At 39.3% G+C, this 24,576-nt stretch overlaps 1 protein-coding gene across 1 annotated transcript in view; it reads left to right on the top strand.

Moving 5' to 3' along the window:
- Window positions 1-24,576, top strand: part of ANO4 (anoctamin 4) — a 123,818-nt gene that overhangs the window by 63,250 nt on the left and 35,992 nt on the right. Inside the window, exons 8-13 of the mRNA XM_009894415.1 lie at window positions 7,842-7,948; window positions 9,882-9,937; window positions 10,477-10,598; window positions 17,510-17,644; window positions 18,398-18,494; window positions 19,507-19,567. Coding sequence (XP_009892717.1) covers window positions 7,842-7,948; window positions 9,882-9,937; window positions 10,477-10,598; window positions 17,510-17,644; window positions 18,398-18,494; window positions 19,507-19,567 — 578 coding nt within the window. The remainder of the gene's footprint in view (window positions 1-7,841; window positions 7,949-9,881; window positions 9,938-10,476; window positions 10,599-17,509; window positions 17,645-18,397; window positions 18,495-19,506; window positions 19,568-24,576) is intronic.

Raw genomic sequence — 24,576 nt, 5'->3', positions numbered from 1 at the left:
GGAAAGTATTAGTAGAAATGGATTTTTTTATTTGTGTTTATCCCAACACATGTTAACTGATGTAGCATTACTGTGATTGGCACTTTCATTAGTCTGAATCAGCTGTGCCAGATGAAGGCTTGATCACTGATAAAATTATTTCTTTTTCACCTCTACCCACTGCCCTTCCCAAGGGCAGCACTGATAATTGTCGCCTATTCAGAACAGTAATAGAAACGCTCCAGAGTTGATAAAATCCTGCCTCCATATTACATTAAAGCGTCAGTTTTCAGTTATTGCTGTTGCAGTAACATAAGCTTTTACTTGCTTTTTAACTAGTAAAAAAGTTACTAATTGAATATAAAATGATTTTAAAAAAACCCACACTTGTATTGAATTCATTATTTTTTCCTTTCTTCATGGCCTCAGATGTTTTCACCTCAGCAAATAATGGGCAGTTTATCTTTTTTGATCTAGCCGTGGTTTTCCTATTTAGGTCTCCAGTGTGATACAGATGATGTCTGAAACATGGTCTTGGTATACAGTCTTCATTTGTGATAGCCACTTTTAAAAGCATGGAAAGACAGATGACTGACAATGCTTACAATGTGGAGTCTGGAAAGGAAAGTAGTTAAGACCAAAACCAGCAAGGCCTGATCAGGCCTTTTTTCAATAGGAATTTGTATTTTTGAAATACTGATGTACAATGAACGTGTGCAATTTTAGTAGATCGTGTTGAAGTTCTTTTTCTTTCTTGCATTTTTCTTTCCCATTCAGATGGAAAAGGGCAGATGTGGAGAAAGGCTAGCTTTCAGAAAAAAAACTTCATTTGTTTCATTCATTTGAGACACAGCTAACCATCTGCCCTCCCTCCAAAACAGGCAAAGAAGAAAATTGCAAGAATCGCATTTGTGAGACGTGCCTATAACTTTTGCAGCATGGCTTCAGATTTTCTTTTAAAGGGATTACGGCATACCTTATAGGGTATATCACAAAATTGTCAGTACAAGAGAAGACCAAAATTCATCTTATTTCCTAAGTAATAGGAAATCTCTTTTTGGAGGAAAAAAAGGTCTGCCTGGCTGAGGCAAGCATTTTGTTGGAATTGTGTGGAATACAGAATGATAATTTTCAAGATAGACTTCTGAGTAGTATCTCTCTTCTGCAGCCACAACTTGGGAAGGGCTTTATATACGCCAAAGCATTTCTGAAAATTATCAGTTACAAGAATGCACAGTTCACAATAAGTGAACACATTAGTTATTTTAGATAGTAAACTGCTAGTCAGCTGGGAATAGTAACAGTAGTAATTAGCTGCAATTTCTTAGATAGCTGTATACTAGCTGGGAAAATGCTTTTAATTACTGTTTAGACATTTCAAACTCTATATAAGGAGCTATTTCCCCCTTTTTTTTTCTTCCAAAGTCAATAAACTTTCTGGTTATATATTAATACGTAATTGAATAAACCACTCAAAAATAAATATTTATCTCTTCTGTAAAAATTAGATTTAAAATTTACACAATTAGGAGGACTAGGACAGTATCTGGATTAATTAAACAAAAATGACCCTGTATACCAGAGGTTAATGGGGTTATTCTCATTTGTACTGTGTCCCCTTGTGGTACATGAGGATCTCATCCTGTCAGATTTCCAAGATATGTGTCTCTTGGGGTGGAGTTACATTTTAAGCTTTCTCTTGTGCTCAGATTATCCCTAATAAATCCCATCCCTACCAAGATGATCTGTGCCCATGTCTCCGTGAGCTGCTGCACCCCAAGATCATGGATGGGTCAGGGAGCTGCTATCACTGGAGATGAGGAACAGGGCTGCATGGTCAGTTACTTTTTTTGAACCAAGATGGTCATACTTGTGTTTGAATATATCTACCGTATAACTATACATTTGTAAATGACTTTTTATAAACAGGGAATCACAGTTCTGTAAGATACCTGCTCTTAAACAAATCTTTGTGCAACCAAACTCGGAAACACCCTGTAATGGGTTTTGTAAATTCTCTCTGATTCTGGAAATTTTAATTGCCTGGCACACTGAATGAAGCAGGACATCACTGAAAAATACCTAAAGCTCATTTTATCTCAGATGAATATTCCTGCGTGAACCAATTTAAAATTAAGAAGTTTTTCAAGTGGCAGGGTGATTTGGGGGGAAGGGCAGAAAAAGGTAGAGGAGAGATTCAGTACTTTCACGACTCTATTTTACTTTAGCAGTTTTGAGGCTGTGATGTGCCAAATCTGAAACAGACAAGACCACTAATATGTTCTTCATCCCAAAGTGATCCTGTTTTAGGTACATGATGTGAAAAATCCCCAATAACCATTAATAAACACTTTCTTTTAGATAAACAAAAAAGTCAGCTGTGGCCTTAAAAGTCAGGCAAAATTAAAATAAATAGAAAGTGATAATAATACACCCATTTTCAAACAAATAGACTGCAGGGATGTGTGGTAATATTCTCACTGGAATACTGCAGGCTCATGTTGTTGCTGCTGCTACTACAGCTGATGATTTTCTTTCTCTGATGTTAAATGAGGTAAAAACCTGATGGTGCCTTAGCCAACGATAGCTATCTACCACTAGTGGTTTACCTGTGAGTGCAGAGGGTTAAGCATTTTTCCTGCACTGAAGAATACAATTCTCCTATAGTGATTACTACTTCAGATAACATCTGTGCTTTCAGTTTGTACTGCTTCCAGCAAGAGACATTTGCTTGGAACATACCTTTTTGTATGGTGAGTGTCAGCCATTTAATGTTTCGGTGTCTGAGGATCCTGTGGAGCAAAGATGCACATTGATACGTGCCTGCACACAACCTCACTTTGTAGCTTTATAACCAGACCATGGGTGTTCAGCTTTCAGCTTGTATATCTTACCAGTACAGCAGAAAATAGCCTTTTCCTGCCTTTTGCTTCTCCAAAATAAATTGAAAAGTAAACCCATTTTTTTCAAATAGGTGTTAGGTAAAGGTTCAAGCACTAAATTTACACCAAAAGGGTTTGTACAACCTCCAAAATTACCAAAGAGAATGTATGAACGGGAATTTACATTAATTGCAGGGCCTTCTTTAGACAACAGTTAGTTTTGCTGTGCTTTGTTATCCCTGGAAAGATAGTTCGAAATCTCCAGTTCAGAGTCTAATTAAGAAAGCTACAAATATAATTTCAAAGCAATTAACCTTCACTGACTCTTCATGTCGCTTACAGTGTGAATGCAAGAGCAATATTTCCACAATGACATTTTTAAAAGGGACTTTAATTAAAGATCAACTCTAGAACCTTTCCTGCCAGAAGTGCTCTCATTATCTTCATTGGGATTTTCCTTTTGAGTAAGGACAGCTCACACAAATAAGACTTACAGGACCAGGCTAATGGTTATAACTGTTGTGGAACAAATCACTGGCTTTATTATCTACCTATACATTAACTTCACAGGTAATAAAAATAACAGTGGATTAATCCTTAGTTATTTTTTATCTTACAAATGAGGTGACAAAGTGATCAAAACCTTCAACTGAACTGTCTCGTAAATAAAGCCTGAACACTTAGTGAGCCTGAAAACAAGCTGTATTGCTCTTATGAATATTCAGTGCCTTGTGCATATTGAAATTCTAAGGAGGGCAGCAGAAACAGAACAGCTGAGGAACCTGTTCCATCTGAAAGCAACAAGGGTTAAAAAGCTCTCTGGAAAGCCTCTGCCTTGTGCAGTTTACAGCTCAGTAGTGTCTGGTGAATGTTTATCTACACCTAGTTTGGAAATGTCTTCAGCTCTGGCCCCTGTGAACTGAAATTTGAAGGGTGAGATTCTCCATAGATTGAGAAAGTCTTCCTCTTCTGAATTCCTCATTGGATGCTGTAGAACGTGAAATAGCCTTGATGGCTATTCTGTGAATATGGATTTACCGCCCACATTCAGAAAGAAGACAACCTGGAGCACAAAAATTTTGGAGAAAGAAATGCCCATAAAGTGTGGGAGAGAAGGGTGGTGGTAGAGAGGGATAAGTCCTGCACTAAACTACATGATTCTCACCTGACAAGAGCAACTTCTGTGATTTTGGAGATAAACTGAAACCTTCCTGGCATTGTCCTAATTTATTCCAACCTCTAAGTGGGATGTTGTAACACATAGTTGCAGCTACTTGTGACATTCTCAACCTTTCAATGCCTCCCACTCATGTCTCCCTTTTTTTATTTCCTGTGCCAGAGCTCCCTACCCCCTTGGTTATGGTGATACTGCTCTTTCTGGGGCTATTCTACAGACAATTTTCACAGAGATTATCTGAGTACTTGAGTTAAACACAAGAAAAAGACTCTCTGATTTTTATATTCAAAATTGGTGAGGATTATTTTTAACCTTTACCCCATACAGTTCCACCCCAAAACAAAGATATTGTTGGGGATAGTCCAGGACATCCAGAGAACTCATTTTGGCACTCCTTTTTCACCTTTGGTGAATTCTAGCATCTCTTCTGCATCCATGTCTCCATAAGTAATATTGGAAAACACTGAAGGATATGTTCTTGGCCCACTCTATTCATGGTGAGTTCTCCCTCTCCTCTGCCCATCCTGCCCTCAAATGCCTTTTACTGGCACAAGGATGGGAAGGGCAAAACGTCTGCAGCTCTCATACTCGCACATGTTACTGCTACAGTTAGCTCTGGAATAGGCAGAGTTCTTCAGGGCAGTTATTATACTAAGGTGTTGACATCTGCTTCACAGATGCATCTGGTTGTTCCTTCTCAGCCACATGAGATCAAAAAGTATACCACCACCATTGCTAAGTTTACAAATGAATGCAAATGACTAAAGTGTTTGTTTAAACAACTAGTTCTTATTTCTTTTTAAGATCGCGTAATGCCTTTTTTTCATTCATGACTCATGAAAATAGAAGTGACTAAATGCAGAAAAACTATTAACCTACTTGTCTAAAAAAGTTATTGAAATAACTACCTGTAGTTGCAGTCATGATAACAGATGGGCAAAATAACCTCCTATCACAAGGAGAATAAATTAACATTTTTGGTGTTACCTGGATCAATGTTGCTAGTTTCCCAGGTAAGGTGATTCAATTCTCAATAGAATCCTACAAGAACTCAAAGCTAAGTCAGAATGAAAATTACTGTGCTGTTTTGATTTCATAAGTTATCTTCGCAGTTCCTTAACATTCAATACTGTCTTGGAGGTGAGATCTCGGAGATGAAAGTCAGACATTAGAAGAAAATGAAACAAAGTGGGAAGAACACTAACTGTGCATTTCTGGTTTACTACAGTCTTTTAATTTGTTTCTGCTGCTACTAAAATGGCCTAATACAGAGCGCCAGCTGCAGCTGGAAATTATGCTGTTCTATCTGCTTCAGAGTTTAGATTGGTTTTATATCTAATTTCCTTAAGCATTGAAACTTACGAGATGACGGTATTTCCTTTTTGTCAAAGGCCTTCTAAAGATTATTATTTCACATACGGATTACTTTCAACTAAGTTTGGTACAGGTGTAGTTATCTCAAAGTTAATCACAGTCTTATCTACTTTGTGAGTATCAGCAGCTTGAAATGGAATAGTGGCCCAAAATTGTGCCTATACAGAACAGGCAGTGGCCAGTGCACACCAATTGTATATGCTGTCTGGTAGCAGTCCATTGGTAAATCAGCATGCACATGGTGGTCAGCCAATATGCATAAATCAAATTACTTTCATTAGGTACTGTAGCGCGCGTGTAGGACTTTGGGAATAGCAGGGATGTGGGAGGAAGCCAGAAGTACAGTACTGAGTAGACCGTGGACACAGAAATGACCTGTGAGTAACTGGGGTGGAGTGGGAAAGGAGACATGAGATAGCAACCTCTAGAAAACCAGGTTTCCTTAATTATGGTGCTCTTGGAACAATTTGGCTTTTATACCTTTACTTTGGTATTTTTTTTATTATTATCTGCCTTTGAAGCTGAACATAAGGAACTTACAGATTGTCTTGTATGGAAAATTCAGCAGAGAATTTTGATAATAAAGAGGAGGCATATGAAGTCCCCAAAGTCCAGAAGTTGGACTCCTTGCCTGTTTTTCCAAATGACTGTGAAGGTGCAAAGTCATGTATGATTTCCCATGGGTAAAGATTCCTTCTGAAAAGGCAGGTTTTCATTTTGGTAAATTTACCTGAAGGGAAAACTGAGCAGTGGATCCCAGATTGTGCAGAAGAGAAGTTGGCGCATATATGCATGCCAAGCTCCCTATTAAGATGATCTCTGTTGAAGTCAGTTTTGTCCGGTGCGTTGTCCTACTGGCTGGTTTCTCTATGACATCTCTGTGACTTTACCATTTTATTTGTTAGTTTATTAAATTCCCTAGCTCTTCACCAACACAGAGGAGGCAAACAATCTTACCTCCTATCCAAAGTATTTTAAAAGATATGAAACTTTCTATTCAGTCGGTTACTAAGGACCACATTTTAAAAAAATATTGTCGTTTCCTCAATATATGCACAGTCCTACTTAATCAGAAACTCCATCCACTTACCTGGTTACTGAAGTGTCTAAATGACTTTCATAGTCTGTCCTGAAGCCCTGCACACCTCAAGCAGCAGCGTCCTGGCCTGTATCAGGAATAATGTGGTGAGCAGGACTAAAGAAGTGATTGTCCCCCCAGTACTCAGCACTGGTGAGGCCCCACCTCGAATACTGTGTTTAGACATTAAGATTCTGGACCGAGTCCAGAGAAGGGCAACGAAGGTGGTGAGGGGTCTAGAGAACAAGTCCTATGAGGAGCAGCTGAGTTGTCTAGTTTGGAGAAAAGGAGGTTCAGGGGGGAGACCTTATCTCTTTCTACAACTACCTGAAAGAAGGTTGTAGAGAGGTGAGGGTCAGTCTCTTCTCTCAAGTAACAAGCAATAGAACAAGAGGAAATGGCCTCAAGTTACACCAGGGGAGGTTTAGATTGGATATTAGGAAAAATTTCTTCACCAAAAAGGTTATCAAACATTGGAACAGGCTGCCCAGTGAAATGATGGAATCGCCGTTCCTGGAGGTATTTAGAAGATGGTAATCGTGGTGCTTAGGGACATGATTTAGTGGTGGTTTTGGCAGTGTTAGGTTGATGGTTGGACATGGTAATCTTAAAAGTCCCCTCCAACCTAGACAATTCTATGATTCTATGATCTTGTTCTCCTTACATATATATATTGGGATTAAGAAATATATATAAAATACATTATGCCAGCCAATCTAATCAATGCAATATATTTTGTGGCTTTTTTTTTTTAAATTTCCTGGACTCATCACAATTCTGCCTAAACTATTGGACCTGCATTCATACATAACTCCATAAGTAGGTTCTGAAAGCTAATTTTCTACTCTATTTTAGCTTCCAGGACCAAACATAGGGGTATATATTTTCTATTTCTAACATAGTATTTGATTTTCAGTAGGAGTGGTTTGCCAACTACATATTTCCATCTGACTCTTAATGGTAAAGCATCATAAAGAAGCCTGCAAGAGAAATCAAATGTGAATTTCTACAGCTGCACTTACAAATCTTACACTTACGCAAATTTTTGTGCAAGTATTTTATAGTTTTCAGTGAATTATCTGAAAGTGATGCTTATCATAATGAATGCTTAAGTATCTTTGATCTTTCTCCTGACTTCTCCATGTAATTCTTTGTTAGGGAATGAATACTGTTACTGACATCATCTGATCCGGTGAATCATCTCACTTAATTTGGTGTCCTTTAATATTTCTTGCACTTGCTCACATACTGTAGGTTTTTAGAGTGCTATAGAAAGTAATGGAACTCAATATTTGCGTTAAACATGTTACTGTATATTCCTGAGGTGCCCTTTGTTTGTATTTTTATACAGCTTCATCATACACAACAAAGATACTTTCTTCAATAATGCTACAAGAAGCAGAATTGTACACCATATTTTACAAAGAGTGAAATACGAAGAAGGGAAAAACAAAATTGGTAAGTACCGAGCAACGTGCTAAGCCCCACCAAAAAAAGAGGATAAGTCTGCCTGGGCTCGTAACAGACTCTCTTGCTTCCTTTTTAATCACCTCAGTTTTGAGCTGTTGATGTGTCACCCGCTGCTGTTGTAGGGGCTTTACCTGGGAAACCTGATCATTTTCCTGTAATATCAGGCTACTTTCACAGGCACATATGTCACCACATGGAATTTATCACCTCTGCAAGAAAGAGTCTGACTTAAGCAAGAAATATGTACAGATTAAGGATGCTGGAGAAGCAGATAAATGCATGCAGAAAAGCTTTTACTCATTCATAAAAATTTATTTGGAAGGATGGCAAGATTTGTGCTGCTGTACATCTCAGCCTGGAGGGCTTCTCCCTGGATACTTGTCTATCCCAAAGGGAGATGGAAGGTTCTGTATCTCTGTAGCTGCTCTAAGTCAAGAAGCAGTTCACCAATGACATCCTCAGTGGAAAGGATGCAATGCATAACTACAGCATGCCTGTCAAATAGTGGGTCGAGTGGACTTTTGGAGCGGCACGTGCAGATCCAGGAGAGCAGGCAGTGACAGAGGAGGGCTGGAGTACAAAACGGTGGCTCTCTTCTGTCTTGTGATACAGAGCATGTACTGCTTCTGTACCACATAGAAACTGGGACATCACAAACGGAGAGGCAATCACCATAAAACCCAGCAGCCTATTTCATTTCCCTGCTGTATAAACTCTGTCCTTCCTCAAGAGATAGAGAAACATGCCAGAAATTCACTTCTTTCTTCCTCAGCTCCTGGGATGAAAGTAGCAATAGCTCTGAGCAATGCTGATGAGCAGACAGGACAGAAGAGAGGGAAGAATTCAAGCAGGCATGCAGCCATTGCATTTAGCAAACACGCTTGCGGTCCCTGCGTGCCTCAAGCTCCCTCATATATCTATATGTGTTGTACCTACCACAAACACAACCTTGCATTGATCACTAGGCAGAGCTGTATAGGTTTTGCTTTTCTGCCAGACACTTCGGAAGAAAGCATGTTCTGCCAAGCAGATACTAAGGCAATCATTGAAAGTGCTATTTATGTTGAATCAATGCTTCTCATTGCTGTGTTCTTGCTGCTATCATTCCCCTGTGAATTAGGAAAGGAATCAGGATTCTTTGCCTCTTGGTCAATTGGATTCAAATGCCTTCAGGATGTTAGTGCCAGTATTTAGTTTTGCGATGCCTGATAGTTGTTCAGTTCTATTTTGGTGACTTTCCAAGTGAAAAGTGCCCACATCTCAGCACTCATTCATTATTTCTTTCAAGGTTCTCATTAAAGAGCGACAAGGCCTGACTGAGTCCCACTCAGTGTATGATTACTTTTTTGTGCCAGATAGCCATCCTTTCTGTTCAGGTTCAAGTATATCTTCTGCTCTTGTACTACTTCAGCCTGTCTTGTTCCTGTTCTATCTGTTAGTATAGCAGCTTTTGTAAGACATAAACTGAACATATTTTACAACTTATTATTATATGGAAATTAAGAGTTTCAGTTGCTTTACTGGCCCGCAGTTCAAAAATGTAAAGATCTTCCCTGAAGTTTTCAGTTCCCAAGAAGTACAGCCTTTCACCTAAATAGCTTCCTCAGACCGTAATTTATGGGGTCAAACTTCAATCCTGGTGTGAGGTTCCTGATTTCACTGAAGTTACGCTGAAGATGGATTTGGCAAATGAATCTTTAAACGCCTAGCATAATAAATGATAGATTATGATTAATATTTGAAGAAGTCTGCCTGTATTATATCTTAGTTCATCAAAATCTATAAAAGACAAATTTTTCTACATGTATCTTTTACTGTCAGTAGGCTTCAAACTTCAGCTTATTATGAAAATGTGTTTTGCTTTTTACTTAGCAGTTTTGGTGGTCCTATTGCTAAATAATTGGATACTCTTGATTCTTAGGTCTGAATCGATTGCTCAGTAATGGCTCCTATGAAGCTGCATTTCCTCTTCATGAGGTATTTTTCTCAGTCTTTTTCTTTCTTTTTGAACAGACATTTACCACAAAATGAATTCTTCATTGTGTAATCATTTATTCTCAATCTTGTTCATGTTATTACTCTCTTCTGCATTCTGTGTCCCCCTCTGACATCCCTCCCATTTAGTAATGCTTTTTCCTTGGAAAAATAATTGCTTTTTTTCTTGAAAAAAGAGTTGAGTAAGGAGAGTTGTTCTGGATCTGTTCTGTAAAAAATTATTTGGGTTTGACAAATCAGTGTGTTTTCAGAGGGGAAAAGTATCATGCTGTGCTTTTCTCTTTCAGATTCTCCAATTCATAGCATTTGACTTGAACCCTATTTATCATAAATTTCTTGGGAATAATAATCTCAAATCTTACTGAAGTCAGAGGAAACTGTCCTTTTAATGTCATATTTAGCTTTTGGTGCACAAGTATGGAGTGTGCATAAATTGTGTTATCCATACCACTAGTGAGAGAGATTTCTTACATAGTCCTTTTTGCTACTGTTGTTCAGTAATGTCCAGATTTGTATTTTAGGGAAGTTACAGAAGTAAGAATTCAATAAGAACACACGGGGCAGAAAACCACAGACACCTGCTCTATGAGTGCTGGGCTTCCTGGGGAGTGTGGTATAAGTACCAACCACTGGACCTCGTGAGGTAAGAGTTTCCTGCATTTAATACGTCACATTGTAGGTGCTTTGAGTATAGGTTATCTATCTTCTGACAAAACCATGAAAAGCTGAGTTAATCCATGTGATTTTTAAAAACTGACCCTGAGGTCATGGGAATCCATTTCATCTATGGTGCTGCTACATTCAAAGAAGTATCTATAGAGGAGCTTGTAGGAGGAGCTGAAAGTGAAGGAAGTTTGACAGTATAACTTCTAATGAAGGGTTTGCAGAATATTTAGGAGTGAAAAAAAGGAAGAGAGATATTGTGGAGTCTGGGTTGCATGTCTATTCACTGGAGTTCCTCTGCCTCCTCAGAGCATGGCTTTGGTGAAAAACAGGCTCTCATGGATTAGATCATCTTTTTTTTTTTTTTTTTTTTTCCAAAAAGCAACCACAGAATGAGCCCTGGACGAAGTTCAATGGTGCTTACATATGGCACGGAGCAGAGCTCACAGTCACTGAATGTGATAACTGTGTTCTGCAGCACTAGTGGTACGTGGGTGGAACTCTCTCCTGTACCACCTCCCTTAAATTCAGCCCAGCCACATCACAGTCTGGATTTGTATTCATCTTGGAAGTAGCCTGCAAAGAAGACACACTGATAAAGCTGAGACATGACTCCAAATTCTTATAGCCCTTTTAAATAATGTTTTCAAATAGCTTGCATGTGCTAATAGAGGATTACATCTTTTTTATGCATATAGAGAGAGACAGAGCCTTTACTGATCGTGTTGGAAGAACAGTTATTGGGCATTAATGGGCTTTTTCTACTTGAAGAGAGAAATATGAAGTTACAAGGGCCTATTAATAGTCTTAAGATGTATTGTGATCACTGAAGATATTGATACATTGGCCATTGCGAAGGGTCATACAGAGCATGCAATTGGTCCAACATATTAATTTCCCCTTTTATAAGTCCTCTAACTGATAGAAACCTTGGGTTTTATTGATTCTCAAAATTGTTTCCAGATAGAAAGATTTGTAGTGGGTGGCCCTGGAGATAGACGGTGTTATTGATTAAGGCCATATAAAACCTATCCATTTCATAAAACAGGAGGTGTTCAATTTCCACGGAGAAAAAGTTCACAGAGAAATACAATAAAAAAGTTTTACCGAGTCATGTAATTTTTAAAATGCTTTAGAAAATTAAGTAATGTATTTGTACCTCATAATTTAATCCTGAAAGCTTCTTATTTCTTTTTTAATACACTGGCTTGGACAGAAATATGGAATTTTTCTCAAATTACACTATGGAAATGGCTGATTTACTGAGAAGCCAACAGTTATACTGAAGTTTTTTATTTTTAATGTGCTAGTATACTATAAGATATTAATGTCACAGTATAAACAACTTTATAATGTTTTTTAATCATTTGTCCATGGTGGTCAAGGCTACTGTTCTTCACCAATATTTCTTGCTTGTGGAAGTGCTGTTGAGCCAATATCTGCATTTTGGTTTAATTTGGTTTATGAATATGAACCATCAGGCATCTGGAAGGTTTTTTTAAGCATAAGAATAAACGGTAACAGCACGAGCAAGGTTAGACATGAGATTATTCTGGAACTTGGTAGAAGCCTTCTTGAGTAGCCTAGGTTTGATGTTTAGGATTTTGTAAGGTGCTTTAGCTTTTTATCAGGCAGTGACATTCACTGATTTTTCCACAGCTGTTTACAAAGAAAAAAAAGCAGTCAAAATAGCAGAACCCCTAGCTGAGGTCATGGGTGTCCTGTGTTGGTTCAGACTAGGTGTTTACCCAAGGAGGACGGGGGCAGGGGGAGCTGTGAGGCTCCCTGAGTATTTGCAGTGGCATGAGTCTCGGTAGCCATGGAGTTCTGCAGGGTTCAAAGCTGCAGCCCCAGCCCAGCCTGCCATTTGCTCCCTGGAGCGCACCCATGGCTGCAATGAACTCACTGAAGGAGGGGTGGCAGGAAAGCTGGGGGGGGCGGAGGGGGGGGATGCCTTTTCTTCTCATTTCACAGATGCTAGATCCCTTGCGTTTCCCTAGCTCCTGCCAAATCTTTCCTGTCTACTGCCACTCTCCGCAGCTCATACGTCTAGTGAGCTGGAGATTTTTCCTTGAAGAGCTGACAACACCAGCAAGACCTGTTGTTCATTTCACTCGGGAGTACCTCAGTGTGCATACTTTAAACAGAAGCTTTTTTAGTACCGGTTCTGCAGCAGGAGCAACTTTTTAATTTTTTTCCCATACCAACAGCTATGTGGGGTGTGCTTAAAGGGAGTAGTGCTGCCATCTGTACAAAAGGAGTGAATGGATGTTCATGCTTCCACAGACGTCTGGCCAGAACTTACTGCTGCTAGCTGACATTCCCCTTTACTATATGCCTTAGAAAGGCTAAGGAGTAAATTAGATGCAGATACTATAATTACCTCATTAATAGATAATATATTTCCACCTTAAAGTCAAGTTGCCACTATGGTAAGCAAAATTGTTCATACTTTGGTGCTGGGGTTTTTTTCCCTTAGTTGTTAAAATGAGGCCTTACATCCCTGGTGCTGTCAATTTGGTGCCTCCCAGATTTCAGTTAATGTCATCGGCTGGCGGTTATGGAGATACTAGTCATTAGAAATAAATGAGAAAAAGTCATTTGAGGGGAATTGCGTGATCCTGTTTTCACTCTGCTTTGAAACACGTGGCAGTATGAAGGCGCAGACTTGGCAAAATTGCAAAGGCACTCATTAATGAACAGATGTGGTACCATGATTTTGATTACACTTCTGTTGGAATTTAGTGTCCATAGTTACTTTACAAGAATAATTTAAGATCCTTAGAATTGATAGCAGTTGGAAAGAGGCAGGACTTAATATATTTATTTGCTCTGGGACCACGTAAGTCAATGGGAACAGTTGCAGTGATTCCTGGGAGTTTTGGATCGCCTCCTTCACACTTCTGTGCATAGCTGCTTTCCTCTAGGTTCTGCATAAATTACTCCTCCTGCTGCTTGTGCATTTTATTTACAGGACAAAAAGAGAGGGAGAAAACTATATGTATAGAGTGATTGTAAAGCTACCTAAATGAACCTGAAAGCAAAAGGAATGCCTGAGTAATTTGCATTTTACTGCATGTTTATATTAAATGATTTATATTAATTATGACTATAAATAATTTATATTTTTTATTTATTAATATTTATATTCAATGACTGTATTGCCAGCTGACAACTCCCTTTCAATCTCCTGTCAAACCTTCCTCCCCACCCCATTGCTCATGACATAAGATGAGAGCTTTGTGTGTCCAAAACACCTGTTGGAAAGCTCTAGCTCCCTCACAACTTCTTTCTGTGATGTAAAAAGTTCTGTATAGGATTTCCTTTTGACCTGCAAAAGGATTAATGAAAATAGATTGATTCTTGGCTTGAGTCCAAACCTGTCTGTATTCTCGCTCCATGACTTCCTTCTAGGTATCCTGAAAGCAAAAGATTTTATAATGAGGGTCGTTAAACACAGAGGAATCCAATATCGCATTTTATGGGTCTGAAATCAGACTTTGTAGCTTAATACTTTTCAAAAATGTGCCTTATTGATAAATACTGAGATTGAAATCTTGGCCCAGTTAAGTCAGTGATAGTTCTACCACCGGAACGGGGTGAGGGGAGAGACAGTTCACCGTTAGGGTAAGTGATATTGGAGGGCTAGTATATATGCTAGTATAAACCCGAGAAGCTGAAATTATTTTTTATTACTATTCTAATGGTACAGCATATATGAGGATAGGAGAGATGGATTATTCCGTTAGGTGCTTGGGGTTTTTTTTATGTCTCTGCTTTTTAGGTTAGGTGTGGAGAAAATTTTCTGTGAGAGAACCATAAAAGATACACAACATTTTTTCTATTCTTGTTAACAGTCTGAAAAATTGAATGGTAATAAGCTACCAAAGTTAACAAAAATGCAAATGTATCAAAGCTAGAAAATGTCAAAGACGCCTTCACTGAGTAGATTGTTGAAATTTAGGTGTAGTAATGCACAGTGATGCATCCTAGAAAAAAAATCCCTGGAGTCCTTCATGTACATTACTGACTTGTGGGTAAAATACCAGCATGCAGGTAAGGGAACTGCCATCACTGTGCAGAACTATATGAAATTTCTGTCCTTTATATAGTGACAGAGGAGAAACAAAGAGCTCGTTCCTCGTATTTGTGCAACTTGAAGGGAGAGAGTGGCAAAGGTATCTCTAAACATCTTAATCTCCTGAGGATGATGGTGATCCAGGCTAACCCAATTATAGGTTGGAATAAATGTGAAACTGCTCTGAATACAGCACCTAGGAAGGTCTCCAAAGACCTTGTTACTGCCATATTTTCTTTCTATAGCACTTAACCTAATGGTATCTGAGCACAGACTTACAAAAAATATGCTAACTACAGGGCCAAAAGAAATTAAATATTAATTTGATCCTGATGCAAATTACAGTAGTACAGTCTGTGGAATACCAGCTGTGAAGCCCAGGGCTTCACAGATAGTGGAAGATCGAGGCTGTTTGTCCATGTTTAAACCAGTAAGTGTCAAAATAATGCACATATGCGGCACTTATTTTTAAAACCAGACCCACAAATGGCCTCAAATGCCTTTTCCTTACATTGGAGAGGTTTGAGTTGCTCCGCATCATGTCCATTCTTCTTTATGCAGACACTGAACCTTGCCTGGGTCTTCATCTAGGATGAAGCTCTTTGCTTGATCTCTAGATCAAAAAAGGAGTACTGTGATTTGCATTGTTAGATGGAAAAGCTTAACAGGATAGGAGATGAAGTTTGTCATGAATGTCAGCTGGGGGGGTTGGAATGAGGAAACAGTCATCGTTGAATGTAGGGAATGAAATAAAAAAATAAATCTTGGTGAATGTTAGGCTTACTTCACTACTTTGAACTACATACATGGAGATAAATAGGTCCATAAATAATCAGTGGAAGTAAGCTCAGAATGTGAGCTTTCTTTTTCAGTGGAGCAGGCACAGCTTGACATCCTAGGTGTCAGGTAAATAATTTGGCCAAAGGGTTCGCTAACATTTTTAAATCGGAGCTCAAAAAGCGCTTTCCAGTGTGTCTTTTTACAACTAGACCTGCTGCCCTCGTAGGAACTGAGCGTGTTGTCATTGGCTTCCCACCTGTTTAGCCTGTAAATTTGAGTCTCTGTTGAAAGAGGAAAGAATACAAACAACATGACAATATTTGGCTTCTCATACAGTGCTGGTAAACTCAAATGCTAATAATCAGCGTAGGTCAGTATCATTCAGCAGAGCCTGAGCTCAGCCCAGGCAGATATTACTCATGCTGGAAATTTTTTATATCCTTAGGAAAACTGTCCATTCCAAACCAAGTGTTTCTTTCTCTTCTCCACTGTCTCCAGACCTAGAGCCCATCATGGGTCTTTTCCTCCTCACTGTGAAAGTCTGACCAAAGATGTTTTCTGGTAGCCTAAAGGAGCCAGCAGCGCTGGCTCACTGAATTCTTTGTCTCTGGACAGATCAGAAGTTTCATCATCAGCGTAAAAGTGGGTTTTCATCAGCAGTTATTCTCCAATTCAGTTGATATGCAAGTTTAACTTGTCTGCAAAGTCTCTGAAGTGCAAGAATATCATCTTGCCTCCTTCTTTAAAATGAACTTTAAAACGAACACCCACTTACAAATATCTAAAGGGTGGGTTGAAGGAGGATGGAGCCACACTCTTCTCGGTGGTTCCCAGTGACAGGACGAGGGGCAATGGGCACAAGTTGGAACATAGGAAGTTCCGTTCCAACACACGGAAAAACTTCTTTACAGTTCGGGTGACAGAACACTGGCACAGGCTGCCCAGGGAGGTTGTGGAGTCTCCTTCTCTGGAGATTTTCAAAACCCGCCTGGATGCAGTCCTGAGTAATGTGCTCTAGGCAATCCTGCTTTAGCAGCGGAGTGGGACTAGATGATCTCTAGAGGTCCCTTCCAACTCTGAAATTCTGTGATTCTGTGATTCTGTGATTCTGTGAATCTTGTGAATAATCTCGTAAAATCTTCATTGTAATCATGATAATTGCATATTGATTTTTAAAGCATCCTAATCTTATCATCAGCCTACTGTGCACAAGACCATCAAAACCAAGACAATGCATGCAGCCTGCTCCTATGCTGATGAGTTCAGCATGCTTTTTGTGTGTTTGATGTATTCTTTGACACATAAATAAAGGTTTAGTTGTGTTTGGGAGGAGGAAGAATGCTAATGAATATGTAGTAAATATGAGCTTCCTGGCCACTTTGCTGTTAGTTTTAGGCAATATAGCTAACAAATGAGGATTAACTCAGACTACTTGCCTCAAATTAGTACAAGATGATACACAAAGATACTTGTTGGACCTCCCTTGCACTTTATTTTCCACCTGTGGTAGAATCATGAAATTAGTTTTCCAGGAATTGAGCTAAGAAAATAAATAATCAAATGAAAATAAACTGGATTGGAGAATAACCCCTGGTTAATTAATTTCTTAGAAATAATTTGGGCCCAAATAATTTTTGCTGTTATACCAGTTTTGAGGATGAAACTGATCTCAGTGCAATTATTTGGGAAGTACAGTAACACAGCCAAAAGGCAAAGGAAGCCATCACTTTCCCAAACACAAATAACTAGCTTTTTTAAATGAACTTGGTGTTTCCTTTCTCAGATCTCCACTCATCTCACCGTAAGCTGTGGTTAGTGAATTTTCATATTCATTTTTTAAGGTCATTCATGAGGCATGTCCCTCAGTGTGGATTTAGAAGCCTAATTGCAGGCTTATTCTTCAGGAAATTCTGCCTCTGCTCTCTAATCTACTCTTCAGATATAATAGAAATATTTATTTTCTATTGACAAGCAAGATTAAGCAGATTTATGCTAATTAGTGGGTAACTTCACTGTGTTGTGTTTTAAAACAGACGGTACTTTGGTGAGAAAATTGGGCTGTACTTTGCCTGGTTAGGCTGGTACACGGGGATGCTCTTCCCAGCTGCCTTCATTGGATTGTTTGTCTTTTTGTATGGAGTCACCACTTTGAACCACTGCCAAGTCAGGTAACGTGGGCACTTTAATAAGGGAAATTACAGCTGTGGGTTATTATGAATAATTTAAGAGATCTTCATATGAATTGTTAATTACTTAATTTTGAACTGTTTTGAATGAATACTCAGGAAGAGACAGCGCTGCATAAGGTACCCAGTATCGAGCGTCCCTTGTTTTGTGCTCCTGAATTGGGATGGGAGGCAATGTTTCTCGCCCAGCTCCAGTTGCTGATGGTGCTGGCAACTCAGTATGAAGTAGGGAAAAAGTAGGGCTCCTTCATTACTCTTGTAACAGGGCAGGAGAAGAGTGGGAAATTTTCACTCTCTTCAAGGCCTTTCCCAAAGATCCACCACAGGGAGACATTCTTCAGATGAAGAACCCCTTGGGCCTTCTGCTGAGGACTGCACCTCTACATTCTTGCCCACTTAATTCACAAGAACAAGTCAAACTTAACATTATCTGCAATCATCCTCACCCTCTTCCTACCTAAGCTCACTTCTGACTCAAGGAGAAGCTGGAAATGGTAAAGACCTACTGCTAGGCTGGCCCTGAAGAGCTGTCCTCTGCAGTTATAACAGTAAACTCTGAAGTCTGACACAGTCAACAAATATTAATTATACACATGCAGTTATGAACAACTTGGCTTCAGTTACAGAACCAGTAATTTTCAATAAGTAACTAAATATTAGTGAAATTTATCAATCCATTTTAAGACTGATTGTTGTGCATCAGACTATTAATTTCTATCTTTTCTATTTTTCCAGTAAAGAAGTCTGCCAAGCTACAGATATCATAATGTGTCCTATATGTGATAAATACTGTCCCTTCATGAGATTGTCAGACAGCTGCGTTTATGCCAAGGTACATTTTAAACTATGCAAATAGGAATGTTTTCTTAGTAAAAGCATTAATTTTGCCTTTTGCATTTGTCTTTAGTGAGCTCGAGTAGGTAAAATCTTCAAAGGACAGATCAAGTTCAGCCAATATTAACATTCGTTGCCTTTTACCGGGACTTACTTTGGGTTGTAAAACACTTTGCAATTTGCACTTAGAGATTCAGCAGCCCCAGAGGTCATGTCCTAGATCATAGAACAGAATAGAACCATAGAATAGTTTGGGTTGGAACAGTCCTTTGAAGGTCATCTAGTCCAACCCCCCTGCAATGAGCAGGGACATCTTCAACTAGATCAGGTTGCTCAGACCCCCTCCAACCTGATCTTGAATGTTTCCAGTGATGGGGCATCTACAGCCTCTGTGGGCAACCTGGGCCAGGGTTTCTCCACCCTCATCGTAAAAAATGCCTTCCTTATATCTAGTCTAAATCTACCCTCTTCTAGTTTAAAACCATTACCCCTTGCCCTGTCGCAACAGGCCCTGCTAAAAAGTTTGTCCCCATCTTTCTTATAAGCCCCCTTTAAGTACTGAAAGACAGCAATAAGGTCTCCCCAGAGCCTTCTCTTCTCCAGGCTGAACAACCCCAACTCTCAGCCTTTCCTCATAGGAGGGGCGTTCCATTCTTCTGATCATTTTTGTGGCCCTCCTCTGGACCCACTCCAACAGATCCATTTCAGATGTATGTGTTACAGTGTCCTTGGCATCAACATGTATTGTATGGTCCATCCTTTGTACATGGCTTCATAAAATGAATGCTTTGGGTCTGAAATGATGCTCACACCTGGTGTTGGCACGGGTCAGTCCCAGGCCAGGCTGGCAGATAGTCCTGTCAATTGACAGGTACATTTCACACGTCAAGGGAAGGATCTTCAGGATTGTCAGGCCAGCAGTGCTCATGATCACATTAATTTTATTAGGTGAAAATGGAAAATAAAGCCTTATTATCATAAATTGATCACACTATTAATATATCCCTCAGGTAACACACCTTTTTGACAACGGAGCTACCGTCTTTTTTGCTGTTTTCATGGCAGTGTGGGGTAAGTTTTTGTCTTGATGTTAAGTAATTGCACAATCTTCTTCTTAAAGCTTGTGATGCAACATAGGGCTTTGTAATTTACAGCACATTTTTTTTTCAGACACTGAGAAAAACAGTATAGACTTGATTCTTTTCTGTTTCCGCAAAAGGAAGATGGAAGTGGTTGAAATCAGTTTTTTATGTGATAATACTTTTCATTAAAATAAAAACATAAATGCAGTATGTAGTGTCTATGTAGATAGTTATATTCTGCGGGGGTTTTTTAATTGTTTTTCAATCTGTTGGCACTGAGGCCTTTTCTCTGTTACTGTTCAGGGCTTCTCTTAGCTTACGGCAGCTCAGTTTAATGTCTGTGCTAAAATGAATTAACGTATTGTTCTTCCCACCTTGCAGAAAGGCAGTAAAGCTTAAATACGTGTAATTTGGTTGCAATTAAAGCAAAACTCTGATGAAATAAATGGAAGATTTAGCTGAATGACAGATTTATCCAAGAGTGGTCTGACTGTTGCCATGGAGGCTGAATTTTGCCTATAGGACAATTCTATTTCTGGCTCAACTATTCTTCCTACTGTGGTCTTGTAGACAGAATTGAAGGCAAAAGGAAACAATAATTTCTGGCAGCACAAAAGTCTTTCAAACATGCCCTGAGCATGCCCAGGCTCTTAGCTGCTATCATGCCATTCTGCGAGAAGGTTAACACCTTTAGAAAATGGCTCAATAAGGTGCCTCAAAAATGGCATCCATCTCACAGCTCCAGGTGCTTGAGCTATCCTGATTTAGCCATTGTTCTCCTGTTTTTACTCATACATCTCCAACTGCTTTGGAAAGGCGTCCAAGTAATGCTATATTCTCCATTTGAAACTGCAAACCTCTTTACTGAGCTGTAAGAGATATCCAGGAGCCGACATTAGAGCCATCAGGGCAACATAGATTAACCTACCAGTCTGTCTCAGTTTCTTCCTCCAAAACTATGGTTTTGTCATAGTTAACTAATTCAATTAGGTCATACACCAATCAAGCCTATTAATGCCATTTCATGTAATACTGATGATATTAAAATATCAAAAATTACATTAAGGAAAAAATCCACAGATTGTACAGGTTTTATGTTTCTCCTTGGTGTTTCAGCTTTATTTTAGACCTACACCAAAGCAGAAAATCACCACAAATTTCTAAGCCTTAAAGATTTTTTTAGATGTTTGCTCAGCTTTTCCAACTCCTTTTTCTATGTGCTCACTGCAGTTGAGAATTTCCAAGACAGTTTAGAGGCACGGACTTCCATCTCAGCGAGGAGAATTGATGGGTTAACATTGTTGAACATTTATGTCACTTCCTAACTGCTGGTGAGCATATATTTGGAGTGCAGCTTTTTGCAGCAGTGCTTTTGTTCCTCCTTAACAGTAACACTGCTTTCAGGAAACAGCTGTGCTCACAGCATTGGACCTATGTCATAGCACTGCCCAGAACCAAGGCTGTAGGAAAAGCAGCTCTAGGTAAGGGGAGTCCCTCACTCAGGTAACCATGCCTGGTCCTGCCTCGTGGTCACTACCCGGCTTCTCCCAGGAGAAGGCTGAGCATGCCTGCCTGCAAAATAATGGTAGGTCTTCCCTCTTTTCTGTCCCTAGCTGATAGGAGCTGCACCTCACTTTGGTTAGCCTGTCCTTCTTCCCACTCCTTCAGCGTCACTGTCAGACTCCGAGACCCAATTGCCTCTGGGTATGTCTCCCCACCAGCCTGCTAGGACTGGGAAATGCACTGCCCATCCATGCATCTCCAACACCTAATCCCACAGAGAGATAAGAAGAAATATAATAAATGCTGCTCCCTGGATGTTTTGGCGAGTGGAGAAGAGACTATTGGACAGCAGCTGGAGTGAGAACCTTCCCTACCACTTTTGGTGGCTTACTCTGTGCTTGTGAGCTTGCCGCCAAGGGGGATGTAGACACAGCAACAGGAAGGTGGTTGTGAGTGTAGGGTAATGGTTTGGGGAATGGGGTGATCCTATGGCTCCACCCAAACTGTAATTTCTTAAATAAGACTTTGCTGAGACAACAGTGAGATTTTGGAGGTATTTTCCATACAGTTATGGCTAAAGCAGCATTAGAACAAGGAAAGCCATGCTTCCCAGGGATTTTCTGGTACTGTATTTATGAGTTGGCTTACAGCCTGTCTTAAATGGATTTTCAGTCGGCAGCAGGCCTATTGGCAGCTGCAGGCACTACCATCATCTCAGTAAATCATAGGGGAAGAGAAAAAACAATGATAGCACTTTGATTGTGAAAATGCTTTTTCTATCAGCATGAAACAACTGGCAAGTGCATGACAAATTGGCTGTGAAAAGTTCAGCCTTCTAGATGATCCAGCTTGACAGACACTAGCATATAAAATAATGATGGCAGTGCTTTTAAAAAAAGAGAATTAAAGCAAGAAAAGGCAGCTAGAATTGTGCTACTTCTTTAGCCTGAGCTTATCCACTGTCTTATTTAAAGTACCTTCTTCACTATCTTTAGAACCATTAGTGAAGTCCCATCTTGAGGGAGAAGCCTCAGCCATTTGTTTGGGGTTTTCAAAACCAAGCCTGGTCAGGCTGGGCTGTCCTTGAAGAGGTGGTCTGTATAGTGGTTTCCTCCTTTTACTCTGAAGACATCTTTAATTGATGGGCGAAGTGGGTCGCTTTTTAAATAGAAATAAAAGGCTTCGCCAGATGATGAGCAAACTGCTGCAGCCAGGCTAGGGAAAGGAATTACCATGACAAATATCAGTATGGGCTGCTTGATTTGTGGAGCAGAAATAAGCCTGGCTGTAGGACTCTGAAGCACAGAGACCCATCTTTTATAATGCTTCATTGTGGGATGAGTGGGTCCTATCAAAGTAGGGCTGGAATTGTCAAGTGCAGCAGGAGAAATTGGAAGAGAATGACACTTTTATTAAAAAAATATATTGACCCATTTATTATTGTATTTCTCACTTATTGTATTTCTGCCCTGTTTAAGCAAAGTCCTATGTAAGAAGTAAAAGTAATTGATATAATAGGAAAAAAAAATATGATACTTACTAAGGTATACCCCAAAGACATAAGATTTAAAACAACTTTCATTTTAAACTGACGTAGTGAAGGACAAAAGATAGTCTCCCTTCAGTACACTGAAGGTATTCACTGGTAGTTTGTGTAAGCTTTACTGTATTGGAGCTCCTGTTGAAAGGAAGAACTCTTTCAAAAGGACTGAAGCTATAAATCTCTGTGGTTTATGGGAAACAGTAAGTCCCTATAAACACTAATACATTTTTTTATTGGTGAAAAGATTGTCATTGATGCTCACTGAGATGTTGTCATCTCAGAAGCTGGAAAAGAATTTTTCCTTTTTGAGAATCTCTAGTCTTTCTGGTATTTACTAGATGTTCAAAGCTTTCAAAATGAGGGGAACAATACCATTTTTGTGTTTCTGTGCTAGAGGGAAACATCTATACTTTGCCCTTCATGTATGTCTTGAGATTCATGTGGAGCTTGATGGAAAGGTAGGTCTCATTTCTAGGAAAAAACTCCTCACTTCTTACTGTCTGAACTGGATTCTTACCAAAGACAGAAAACGAGAGAAAGATCTTCAGTCTAAATAAACGTTGACATTTGAAGTGCAGGAAAAAAGTCATTCGCAGAAAAAAGGCTGGGTAAATTTGATAATCAGTTGACTCTCAGCATGTTGCTGTAAAACCAGATGGAATTGCAGCTTTTGCTTTTCCAATTGAAGTGCTGGGGAAAGCTAGTGCAAAGATGTCACTGTCTAGATGTTTCCTGAAGCTCAGTAGCAAAGTTCTGTAACTGTCCAACGGGACAGTCCAGCTATTTATCAGTTCTAATGCTGTGCTAGAGATAGCGTGCGCTGATGGTAGTTTCTCTGTCTCTGCATATCTCTGGGGGACTAAGGGACACAAGAAAAGTCTTTTTTGAAATTTCTTCTTGTCTACCTAGAAGCATGTTTCCTTTGACAAAGCAAGTAGCTTTAGAACACTTGCTGAAAGGCAAAATTGGGAGGGGAAAAAAGGACTGGCATAAAGAATTTAACACTTTTTTCAAGCACTAAGAAATGCTAACATAAAACATTTTTTCTAAATATATCAGTTAATCTAATAAAAAATATTACTTTCCTACAAACCTTGCCTCTGGCATAAAGCATTCACATTGATCTGCTCTCTGAGGAGACAGAATTTAAGGAGGTTCTTCAGCAACATTCTTGGAATACAGAATATATTCCAGAAGTCAGGATGGATGCATTAAATGGTGTTCTGAAATATAATAGGGACAGGATTTCTGAGAGAAGGTCGGGATTAAGCTGCAAGAGGCCATTTGCATTTCTAGATAACATCACAGCTTGTTTCGAAAGCATCTGAGGAAATGATGCTAAGACAGCTGTTTGCACAAGTGGATGCTGAGGACCAAACTACAAGGTTGAGCGCTGAAGCAGGGCAAGCATAGTATAGAAGAAGCTAGCTAAAGACCTGGGAGTTAAGGCCAATGAGAGAATCCAAATTCCAAGCAGGATTTTTGGAGAATTCTCAGCATCCGGTTTAAACATACCAACTGGAAAATGGGAGAAGGATAAGTACAGCTGTGTCCTGTTGAGCTGTCAAAGTAAGAAAAGAATGCTGATGTGTGAAGTATTAGTGATTACTTGACTAGAGAAGAAGCAGAGAAATCTCAAAATGCAGTATTTTTTAGAAGACCTCAGTAGTACATTGAATCAATCAAAGATGTTTATTTATAGCACATTTTAAAATATCTAGCAAGGGAAAAGTGCATACTGACCTGGATAGAGGGAGAAAAGTGCAGCACAGTAAAAGCTACACAGTGTTGTTCAGATCATCCTATTTGCTACTTGATGATTTGAAAATAGCTTTCTAAAGAAGCTTCAGGAACTGCACATACTTACTGTGACAGGTGCTAAATATACTAAATGTAATATGTATAGATTCCTCACTCCAGGTGAGTAAAAAACAAGAAAGAAAAGAAGTACG

Source organism: Charadrius vociferus, unplaced genomic scaffold, assembly GCF_000708025.1.
Source record: "Charadrius vociferus isolate BGI_N301 unplaced genomic scaffold, ASM70802v2 scaffold871, whole genome shotgun sequence".
NCBI classification, from domain to species: Eukaryota; Metazoa; Chordata; class Aves; order Charadriiformes; family Charadriidae; genus Charadrius; species Charadrius vociferus.
The sequence above is the reverse complement of the archived record's forward strand: the minus strand, read 5'-3'. Positions and strand labels throughout refer to the sequence as shown.